The following is a 12,177-nucleotide window of genomic DNA, read 5'->3' on the forward strand; positions in this document are numbered from 1 at the left end:
CTACGAACTTCTCTATCTCATCCATACCATTCGTTGTTCTAAAGTGTGTTGTGGCCCCAATTTTCAACTTTGGTAGAATCCCGCCGCAACTTTGGTGGGGTGGAGGTTCAGCCTGCCCAACAGCTCACTCCTGACCCTGGACAATTTTCCAGGGTCAAGGTAATTTAAATATCATCAGTGGGCTCTGGGTGGGATTCCTACCTCTTTCAGTGAGCTCACCCAGTGGAAGGGCTGGCTGAAAAATTATTTCCTTTTTTTTTCAATGTCCCCAATCTGTTTTAACTTATCCACTCATTTAAGGGTGGATGTATCCTATGACCTCCATCAGTTACAGTGGTAATAAACCTGTGGAGTTTGCGTAACTCCAGTGCATAACCCTGCTCCATATCCCTGAATGATTTCAGAACCAGAGTACTGAGCACCCGTATAAAACACTCTTGTATTATAGAAGTGGGAAAGAATTGAGGAGCTTGGCAGAAAAAAGCCCACCATAAATAATCTTGTGATATCTGCATAGACTTTGCTTTTGCTGACATCAATTTCATACAAAAACCATGCCTACTCTACAATTATTTTCTTGTAAAACATGTAGGAAAAAGTCTAATTTTTAAACAAAGAAACAATAAACTCAAATTAAATGGTATGACATTTTCATCTAATTCAACAGAGTTGGAAATTCGACATTTCGAGTGTCTTTCATACCACCAGCTCTGAGAATCATCATGAACTCTCCTTCCTTGAGTTTATTTTGTGACAGAATAATTAAAATGACATAAAAGCAAAATGAAAAGATCCGATGACTGCTCTTTAAATGCATGCACTGGTGTTATTTTTGCAACGTATGTGACATCTCTATTGTTTTTTTTGCTGATGCACAGTTCTGAGTCATCAGAATAATAAAGCATTCTTTACATTGACCTTTCAGTCCAGAATATAAATACCAGGCTTTAGGGAGCAGTGGCACATTCAGTGAGCGGCTCTCTAACTGTGAACTCAAAATGGGAAAGGTAAGGTTCACGCTTTCATTTCACCCATTGGCCTAGAAATTCAGTATAGCCACGTTCGGGGTGCTACAATCGGGCGGTCGCTAAAGTTTGCGCCCGGCGCAAGTTCGCGCCACCTTCGCCGATATTCAGTTGCATCGCCCCAAGAGGTTGCTGCTGCGCTAAAACAGGCGATGCACGACTATCATTAGGCGCTAAGCCGGCGGTCCGGGGCGATACCCCCGAGGGCGGGCGCAGCGCAGGTGCGGCGAGTTGCTGATTGACGGCAGACACTCTGGCGCCGGTCAGCTCTTAAAGGGGCAGGGTGGACTTGTCTGGCTGCCATGCCCTGCGCACTGCAGCCCTGAAGCAAGGCCTGGCCAATGCTGGTTCATCAGTTCTACGCCCTGGACCATGGGGAAGCTCGCTATTCTTCCAAATCCCTTTGCACGCTCTTGCTGCTTGTCCAGGGTCATGGGGAAGGAGATGTACTGACGTCTCCTTCTGAAAAGGGCATTGTTCACCTGTCGGATGCAGCAATGTACCGCGAACTGGGAGATGTTGGCAATGTCCCCAGTAGCGGATTGGAAGGAGCCGGTGGCATAGAAGTTGAGAGCCACCGTCACCTTCACTGTCACCGACAGAGACGTCCTGCTCCTCAGCTGTGGCTGCAGATCTCTGCGAAGCAGGTGGCAGATCTCAGTGACCACCTCCCTTCTGAATCGCAGCCTCCGAACACACTGCTCCTCAGACATGTTCAGATATGAGAACTGCTGGCGGTATACCCTGGGTGGGTAAGGCCTCCTGTGCCGACACCTGTTGGCCCTTCTCCATCTGGCCATGACTGGCACTTTCTCACGGCGTCTCTGATCCCTTTGAATGCAATGCAGAAAGCCAACGTTTCCACCCATTGTAGCCCCCATTACAGTATATGTGGCGACTCAAGGCTATGGCACTGAAAGTGAAATCCAAGTGCAAAGCTCTGGCCTGAAGCCACAAGTACCTGTGCAAGCGCTGAGTCAAAGCAGAAAGCTCTCTGCCTTTGTCTCTCACACAGAAGGATTGGCACAAAATGGCTGTCACTTATAATGCAGGAGGAGTCCCCTTTAAATAGCGCCCCCCGCACCCCGCAGCGACTGGGAACCGTTCCCCTCTACCAGTCGCTGGGGGCGCCAGGCGCAAAGAAGGGCGGCGCCACTGAAGTTCCGGTTTGGGGCGCACAAAGGGCGTTGCACGATGAAATGACGTCAGGATCTGCGCGCGCAGCTGAGCGCGCGCAAAGACTTTGCGCCGACGCTCAATCTCTAGTGAAGTTGGGGAGAGGCGCAGATCGCGCTGCGCCCGGCCGCTAGCCGCCTATCGCCCAACATCTCCTCCTCCTAAGGCGCTACCAGCTGGCGCAAGCAACTGAATTTCTAGGCCATTGTATTTTTCATTTTTATACAATGCAAAAAATACCTCAACTTGTTAAGTTATTGATCTATAATTTGACCTGTTCCCACAGATCACCTTTTACGAGGACAGGAACTTCCAGGGTCGGAACTACGAGTGCAGTACTGACTGTGCTGACCTGCACTCTTACTTCAGCCGCTGTAACTCCATCCGTGTTGATAGTGACTGGTGGGTGCTGTATGAGAGACCCAATTACATGGGATACCAGTATGTTCTGAACAAGGGAGAATATCCTGACTACCAGCGCTGGATGGGATTCAATGATAACATCAGGTCATGTCGCACCTACCCACCCGTAAGTTACGAATTTGTGGTCAATACCAGCTATAAATTTGTTGCTGTTGTGATTTACTTTTCTTTGTTTTGTTGTTTCCACTCTTTATTTAAGTATTATATGCCACGCTTTATTAGACTTGACATCTCCTTCATCCAAGGAACTATATAGAGAAGTTTTAATGCCAGTGCTATACTTGAGACACAAAACTAATAGCCCACATTGAATGTAGATGTTGGTTGCAGTGGTGCTGATGTTATATACTTGCTACACACCATAATTACTCCAATAGCTTGCTCTGTTCCTGCTATTGGTCTCCACATCATGGCGGGATGAAAATGACAGTGCAATTGTTCAATTCAATGGGCTAGCTCTTCTCCAAAGTCCCTCCATAATGTCAGTGCTAGAGAAAAGATAAAAATGTTAAATATGGTAGCAACTCTACTGGATGCTTGTGGGTTGAAGTTCACTAACCTGTTGGAGTAGGACAGCTAGTGCCAGGATGAAAATATGGAGACAACTGATGCCACCACAGAACTGGTTTGTTGAAGCTTTGCCTCATTACATGTAAAAATATCACTGCAAGGGAATCACAAAGATCCCACTCACTGATATAGTTTCAATATATCTGTTCCTCAGTTATCTGCACTTTGCTTTGAGGATGAATAACTTCCTCTAAGCAAAGTTCCCTACACCCTGCTAATTCTGCTATGGCCTTGTGATTCCTTCCAAGTGATCTGTTTTTATATTAGTCAGTATACTTTTTTAAAATTTGTTTTATGGGATCTGGGCATCGCTGGCAAGGTCAGCATTTATTGGCCATCCCTAATTGCTCTTGAGAAGGTGGTGGTGAGCCACCTACTTGAACCGCTGCAGTCCGTGTGGTGAAGGTACTCCCACAGTGCTAGGGAGTTCCAGGATTTTGACCCAGCGACGATGAAGGATTGGCGATATACTTCTAAGTCATGAAGGTGTGTGACTTGGAGGGGAACTTGGAGGTGGTGGTGTTCCCATGCACCTGCTGCCCTTGTCCTTCTAGGTGGAAGAGGTCGCGGGTTTGGGAGGTGCTGCCGAAGAATACTTGACGAGTTGCAGCAGCGCATCTTGTAGATGGCACACACTGCAGTCATGGTACGCCGGTGGTGGAGGAAGTGAATGTTTAAGGTGGTGGATGGGGTGCCAATCAAATGGGCTGCTTTGTCCTGGATGGTGTCAAGCTTCTTGAGTGTTGTTGGAGCTGCACTCATCCAGGCTGTAAGGGGGGGCTTCTTTTAACTGGTGCTATGGTAATTTACCTGGCCAGCAGCCTTTGCCTCTGAGCTCTGACCAATTCCAACCTTTTACCTGGTTTACGGTAATTCACCTGGTCAGCAGCCTTTTGCTGCTGCACTCTAAACCAATTTACAAACAGCGGTTTTGAATCGCTACCCCTCCTTCAGTTCTGAGTGGAGGAACTTATAATTAATGATATTAAAATGGACAAGTGGTTTGGATGAGAGAAAAATCAAGTTTTATTACCTAAATAAACTACAATCAAATGATAAACTATACCACACGAACACAGTAGATGCAGTAAAAGTGTATAACAAGGGGGTACAGATGGCAAAAATGAGGGATACAATGACTACAATGTTATTTAAACAATCTTAGCAATTCCCTTAAATCACCACCCCAAACTCCTTGCTAGGTTGTCTTGTTGAGGAGCCAGAACACCCTGCTCACCTGTGGTCCAGCGAAGCAAAAAAAGCAATAGCTTCTCAGCAGCTATCTTTTATACCTGGTGAGGTCCTGCCGTTCTGCCCTGCAAGGGCTGTGTGCAAAATTCCCTGCCCAAAGTGTCCAATACACAAGAGAAAGCTGTGATTGGCTAACTCGGAGTGGTTGGACTGGGTTAATGTGTCTTCCGGAGCTCCCTGGGCTGAAACAAAAGGGAAATACAACTGCTCTATTGTCCAGAATGCTAGGTGATTTAGACCCATTCAGTTCTTAAACGGATCCCATTCAAGATACAAAGGTCTCTTCTGCAGTTTAGATGTATCCACTCAATATACAAACAAATGCTAATAGCATTCAATTGCTTTGTAAACAAAGCATTGTCCTGTGGTAACGTTTTGTCTCCATTGAACCTTACTTCCAGACACAGAAAGCTGCATTCCAAGCCCTTTTGTCTTCGGCCATGTGGTATGACAGCCATTTTTATCCCTGGAAATTTAAAAGCACAACGCCCAGGGATTCCTTAATCAAAAAAATTAATCTTCAGAACTGTAAATTATTGCGAATTCTTACAAGGCAAGTGGAGAGTATTCCATCACACTCCTTACTTGTGCCTTGTAGATAGTGGAAAGGCTTTGGGGAGTCAGGAGGTGAGACACTTGCCGCAGAATACCTAGCCTCTGACCTGCCCTTGTGGCCACAGTATTTATGTGGCTGGTCATGTTAAGTTTCTGGTCAATGGTGATCCCCAGGATGTTGATGGTGGGGGATTTGTTGATGGTAATGCCGTTGGTAAAGTCAACATGGATTTACAAAAGGTAAATTGTGCTTGACTAATCTACTGGAATTTTTTGAGGATGTAACTGGTAGAATAGATAAGGGAGAACCAGTGGATGTGGTGTATTTGGACTTTCAGAAGGCTTTCGATAAGGTCCCACATAAGAGATTAGCGTGTAAAGTTAAGGCACATGGGATTGGGGGCAAGGTAATGAATTGGATAAAGAACTGGTTGGCAGACAGGAAGCAAAGAGTTGAAATATACGGCTCTTTTTCCGAGTGGCAGGCAGTAACTAGTGGGGTACCGCAGGGATCAGTCCTAGGACCCCAGCTATTCACAATATATATAAATGATCTAGACGAGGGAACTAGATGTACTATCTCCAAGTTTGCAGATGACACAAAGCTGGGTGGGCGCGTGTGCTGTGATGAGGATGCCGAGAAACTCCAGTATGATTTGGACAGGTTGGGTGATTGGGCAGAAGCATGGCAGATGCAGTATAATGGGCCAGAAATTAGGATCGGGGGCTTGCCGCGCGTGCAAGCCCCCGATGTGCACTTACCCGGCGCGCTGACATTTCAATCCTGGACTGCATTGCATTTCCTGTCACTGGCCCGCTTCAGGTCCTGCCGCGGTGTGCGTGCGTGACCCAGCGGCGTACTTAGTGCGATGAGCCAGCTGGGATCACGTGAGCACTGGGCAACCAATGGGAGGTTGCAAAAGTTCATTCATGAGTTTGATAGTAAGAACTGTCAAACTCATGAAAACTCCTGGCCCCAAATCACTACTTAAACTTGAAAGAAAATTAACAAAAACATTGCACTACTTAAATAAACTATAAATAACTGTAAAAAACTATTTTAAACAATAATATTAAATTTTGAAAAAAATTATTATATAAAAAAATCGGGGCTAAAAATAGACTTACCTTACTGTAAAGTCTTCAAAAAAAAAGAATCTGTGGAAAAATTTTCTAATTTTACTTAATAGACCACTTACCTATTAAAAGTAAATACTTACGGCTGCTTTTTCCACGTGTAAAAACCGGAGTCTTTTCCCCACGGGCAACTCTTCAAAAAAAAGGCAAGTTCAGCGCGCACGCGCTACCTGAAACCTCGTACGCGTTCCGCCTCTTAACCCCTTGGGTCAGTGGAGAGGAAATGCCGGTTTTCCCCGCATGCGCTGTGCATGCTGAAAACCGACAATTCCTCCGGGCCCACGCGTGAGTACCCCATCCGTACTCATGCGTTGGGACAGGAATTACTGGCCCGATGTGGATAAATGTGAGGTTATCCACTTTGGTGGCAAAAACAGGAAGGCAGATTATTATCTGAATGGCAATAGATTGGGAGAAGGGGAAGTGCAATGAGACCTGGGTGTCCTTGTGCACCAGTCGCTGAAGGTAAGCATGCAGGTGCAGCAGGCGGTTAAGAAGGCAAATGGTATGTTGGCCTTCGTAGCGAGAGAGTTCGAGTACAAGAGCAAAGATGTCTTTGCTGCAGTTGCACAGGGCCTTGGTGAGACCACACCTTGAGTATTGTGTGCAGTTTTGGTCACCTTACCTGAGGAAGGATGCTCTTGCCATGGAGGGAGTGCAGCGAAGATTCACCAGACTGATACCTGGGATGGCAGGAATGACATATGAGGAGAGATTGGTTCGATTGGGCTTATCCTTGCTGGAGTTTAGAAGAATGAGAGGGGATCTCATTGAAACTTATAAAATTCTAGCAGGACTGGACAGACTGGATGCAGGAAGGATGTTCCCGATGGCTGGGGAGTCCAGAACCAGGGGTCACAGTCTAAGGATAAGGGGTAAGCCATTTAGGACAGAGATGAGGAGGAATTTCTTCACCCAGAGAGTGGTGAACCTGTGGAATTCTCTACCACAGAAGGCAGTGGAGGCCAATTCATTAAATATATTCAAGAAGGAGTTGGATATATTTCTTAAGGCTAAAGGCATCAAAGGATATGGGGAGAAGGCAGGGACAGGGTACTGCATTTGGATGATCAGCCATGATCTCATTTAATGGCGGAGCAGGCTTGAGGGGCCGAATGGCCTACTCCTGCTCCTATCTTCTATGTTTCTATGTTTCTATGTTGAATGTCAAAGGGCGGTGGTTAGACTCTCGCTTGTTGGAGATGGTCATTGCCTGGCACTTGTGTGGTGCAAATGTTATCTGCCACTTATCAGCCCAAGCCTGAACGTCATCCAGGTCTTGTTGCATGTGGGCATGGACTGCTTCATTATCTGAGGAGTTGTGAATGGCATTGAACACTGTGCAGTCATCAGCGAACATCCCCATTTCTGACTTTATGTTGGAGGGAAGGTCATTGATGAAGCAGCTGAAGATGGTTGGGCCTAGGACACTGCCCTGAGGAACTCCTGCAGCAATGTCCTGGGGTTGTGATGATTGACCTTCAACCACCACAACCATCTTCCTTTGTGTTAGGTATGACTCCAGCCAGTGGAAAATTTCCCCCCCCCAATTCCCATTGACTTCAGTTTTACTAGGGTTCCTTGATGCCACACTCGGTCAAATGCTGCCTTGACTTACAGTCTCATCAGAAATATGATCATATTTATTTATTGTTCGCAAAATTGAAGCCCATGTGATAAAAGGGGCAGTAGCAGTATGGATACAAAACTAGCTAAGGGATAGAAAACAGAGAGTTGTGGTGAATGGCTGTTTTTTGGACTGGAGGGAGGTGTACAGTGGTGTTCCCCAAGGTTCAGTACTAGGACCACTGCTGTTTTTGATATATATTAATGACTTGGACTTAGAGGTTCAGGACACAATTTCAAAAATTGCAGATGACACGAAACTTGGAAGTGTAGTAAACAGTGAAGAAGAAAGTAATAGACTTCAAGATGACATAGTCAGGCTGGTGGAATGGGCGGACACATGGCAGATGAAATTCAATGCAGTAAAGTGTGAGGTGATACATTTTGGTGGAAAGAATGAGGAGAGACCATGCATACTAAATCATACAATATTAAAGGAATGCAAGAACAGAGAGACCTGGGGGTGTTTGTGCACAAATCTTTGAATGTGGCAGGACAGGTTAACAAAGCAGTTAATAAAGCATATGGGATACTGGGCTTTATAAATAGAGGCATAGAGGGCAAAAGCCAGGAAGTTATGCTAAACCTGTATAAAAAACTAGTTTGGCCCCATATGGAGTATTGCGTCCAATTCTGGGCAGCGCAATTTAGGAAGGACGTGAAGGCTTTGGAGAGGGTACAGAAGAGATTTACTAGAATGGTTCCAGGGATGCGGGATTACAGTTATGTGGATAGACTGGAGAAGCTGGGGTTGTTCTCCTGGAGCAGAGAAGGCTAAGAGGAGATTTGATAGAGGTGTTCAAAATCATGACGGGTTTAGATAGAGTAAATAAAGAGAAACTATTTCCAATGGCTGAAGGGTTGATAACGAGAGGGCACAGATTTAAGGTGATTGGTAAAACAGAGCCAGAGTTGACATGAGGGAAAACTTTTTTATGCAACAAGTGGTTAGGATTTGGAATTCACTGCCTGACGGGGTGGTGGATACAGATTCAATAGTAGCCTTCAAAAGGGAATTGGATAAATACGCGAAGGAGAAAAAATTGCAGGGATATGGGGAAAGAGCGGGGGAGTGGAACTAACTGGATTGCTCTTCAAAAGAGCCGGCGCAGACTCAAGAGGCTGAATAGCTTTCTTCTGTACTATCCTATTCTATGATTCTATGATTCTATATTACAGTACCAAGGTGGAAACTACAGAATGAAAATTTACGAGAGGCCTGACTTTGGAGGACAGATGATGGAATTCATGGATGACTGTCCATCTGTCTATGATCGTTTCCGCTACCGTGACATTCACTCCAGCCATGTGATGGACGGTTACTGGACCTTCTATGAACAGCCCAACTACAGAGGCCGCCAGTACTTCATGAGACCCGGTGAATACAAGAGATTCAGTGACTGGGGTGGCTACAACTCAACTATCGGATCTTTCAGGCGTATGAGGGATTTCTAGATTGTTGGTGTTAAACATTACTTTTTCTTGATAATGTTTTGCTGAACATAAATAAAATATCCTTTATTGAGCTATCAGCTTGATGCATTTTTTGAATTTTCATGAAAACCATATGGGGGCTTTTCCAGCACACAATATTTTACCATTGTGATTTGACTCAGTGGATGCAATTTAAATTAATAGCTACTGATTCTGTAGAAACAATTCCTACAAGTGACAGTCAAATAGAAAACACTAATTAACTTTACTTTGTTACATTTCTAGATCTGTTTAAAATTATATGCCAGTAGATTAGGGGCACTCTATCATTTTTTTTACAGTCAAATAACAATTTGCATTAATACAGCACCTTTAATGTGATAAAACATCCCAAATTATTTCACAGAGGTAAAAAACCAACATCAAGCTAGGCTGGGGGGAAAGATTTAGGGGAGGTGACCAAAGGCATTGTCAAAGTTTAAAGAAATGCTTTTGAAGGAGGGTAGCGAAGTTGAACGGTTTAGTAGAACAATCTGAGCTGGGGGGACAAAATGTGGAACGGAGGATGGTGGCAAGGTGTCAAGGGTCAGAAGAGTGGAGGGCACACTATTACAGTTTGGGCTACTCCCAATAATATTTACTTGTGCACACCTCAAAAGATAGCTCTCATAAGCAGCCTCTTATGATCTGAAACCTAACCTATGCCTGTTGTGAAAGGGTTGTAGTAAGCCTCAAGATTAACCATCTACCCTTTTACCACTGGGTCATTCTGTATCTAGTCCACTGAAAAGCACTGATCTCTTTGATAGGCAAAGAAAAATGCAGACGAACGATATAATGGCAGCTAAATCCACTAATCAGATACAATTCTAAGAAATATAATTATACAGAAGCAAGATAGATCAGTGTAATGAGAACAACATAGTGCTTAAATTTCAGATATTTTAAACTGTTTTCTGAGGCTAACATAAAACATTTGGAATTCATGTGCACCCTGGAGTTCCATCTCACCACTGCAATTTGGAGCTAAATAGTTGAATCATGTAAACTAAAGAACTAGACAACTGTTTGTGTATTTCTTGCAGCCTAAGCAGCAGCCAAGAATTGAGCTGTCAGCCAAATCATTTTCAAAGACATGATTGAAAACCTTGAAACTTCAGATGATACCATTTGAAGAGCAATGGTTCACACCTTGCTTACGTGTCTGTAGGGGGGCATCCTTTACCTGGTTTACGGTAATTTACCTGGTCAGGCAGCCTTTGCCACTGCACTGTGACCAATTCCAATCAGCGGTTTCGAATCGCTAAACACCCCCTCCAGTTCTGACTGGAGGAACTTATAATTAATGATATGTTAAAAACGGACAAATGGTCTGGATGCAAGAAAGTCAAATTTTATTAAAACTAAAGAAACTGCACCACACGATCAAAGTAATCACGGTAAAATTGCTTAACAGGGGAAGGCAGACGGCAAAAACGAGGGATAAACGGCTACAATGTTAATCTTACAATCTTAGCAACATTTCCCTTAAATTACCACCCCTTTACTTCTCACTAGATTGTCTTGCTAGTGGGTCAGAAGCCTTGCTCACCTGCAGTCCAAAGAGTAAAAGAGACAAAAAGGGGCAGAGGACTTCCTGGGCTTAATCTTTATACCCTGGGAGTCCCTGCTGTTTTCGCGCCGAAAAGGTCTGTGCGCAATTTTGCGCCGAAAAGTTCGAATACACAAGAGAAGGGCTTTTAGCTTCCTCCATTCATACATGGAGACATCACGTAGTCGAGTCAATTTCAGTGAATGGATGTGTGTAAACAACCCATTGTGCTTACTGTCTGATAATTGGCTGATTCAAACGGGCTACTCCCCAGTGTAAACAAGCAGCTTGTAGGTTAATGGACCCGCCCAATACCACAGGGTGACTGACAGCTCGGGCTCCATTCAAACTTACTACAGGGCAGCGCTGAGCTTTTCATATGCTAACAGCCTGTCTGTCCTTTTCTGCTGCCTTTTAAAATTCTGTTTCCATGAGGTCTGTTCAGCCATTTTAATGCCCTGGGCAATTTAAACAGTCCAAAACGCAAGAGTACATCGTTTAATAAAATGTACAATCTTAAAGTGTGCGATTTTCACAAAGTTCTTTGATTCCAGTGTACAAGTGCTGCCTAGCTTACGAGCTTTTTAACGCAGCCTTTTGTGGTTCTGGGTATGTTTTAAAACATTGTCCAACCCAGAGACAATTTAAATCACACAAGTCTTCGTCCACGATGTGGATTAATATTTCCCGATCTTCGGGGGCTGAGGGGATTTTGCGACCCCTACATGTCACATACCCAGGAACTGCTAAGTGCTGGAGACAATGCAGCACATAGAATCATAGAAAGTTACAGCACAGAAGGAGGCCATTTTGGCACATCGTGTCCGCGCCGGCCAACAAAGAGCTATCCAGCCAAATCCCACTGGGTGAAGACATTTCCCCTCAAATCCCCTCTAAACCTTCCACCAATTACTTTAAATCTGTGCCCCCTGGTGTTTGACTCCTTTGCTAAGCGAAATAGATCCTTTCTATCCATTTTATCTAGGCCCCTCATAATTTTATACTCCTCAATAACGCCTCCCCCTGAGCCTCATAGAAACACAGAAACATAGAAGATAGGAGCAGGAGTAGGCCATTCGGCCCCTCGAGCCTGCTCCGCCATTTAATGAGATCATGGCTGATCATCCAAATTCAGTACCCTGTCCCTGCTTTCTCCCCATATCCCTTGATCCGTTTAGCCTTAAGAAATATATCTAACTCCTTCTTGAATATATTTAATGCATTGGCCTCAACTGCCTTTTGTGCTAGAGAATTCCACAAGTTCACCACTCTCTGGGTGAAGAAATTCCTCCTCATCTCTGTCCTAAATGGCTTACCCCTTATCTTTCGACTGTGACCCCTGGTTCTGGACTCCCCCGCCATCGGGAACATCCTTCCTGCATCTAGTCT

At 44.7% G+C, this 12,177-nt stretch overlaps 1 protein-coding gene across 1 annotated transcript; it reads left to right on the top strand.

The window, feature by feature from the left end:
* The first annotated feature begins 998 nt into the window (after positions 1-998).
* Positions 999-9,218, top strand: LOC147120156 (gamma-crystallin S-2-like). The gene is made up of 3 exons (XM_085983827.1): positions 999-1,007; positions 2,488-2,734; positions 8,950-9,218. The coding sequence occupies exons 1-3, from the start codon at positions 999-1,001 to the stop codon at positions 9,216-9,218; spliced, it is 525 nt and encodes a 174-aa protein (XP_085839953.1).
* Positions 9,219-12,177: the final 2,959 nt, after the last annotated feature.

Source organism: Somniosus microcephalus, chromosome 4, assembly GCF_052327205.1.
Source record: "Somniosus microcephalus isolate GS21.2 chromosome 4, FLI_Smic_1.0, whole genome shotgun sequence".
Lineage (NCBI taxonomy): Eukaryota > Metazoa > Chordata > Chondrichthyes > Squaliformes > Somniosidae > Somniosus > Somniosus microcephalus.

Coding starts and splice junctions, on each gene's coding strand:
- LOC147120156 (XM_085983827.1), top strand. Junction 2,735..8,949: donor TCGCACCTACCCACCCGTAA/GTTACGAATTTG, acceptor TACAGTACCAAG/GTGGAAACTACAGAATGAAA.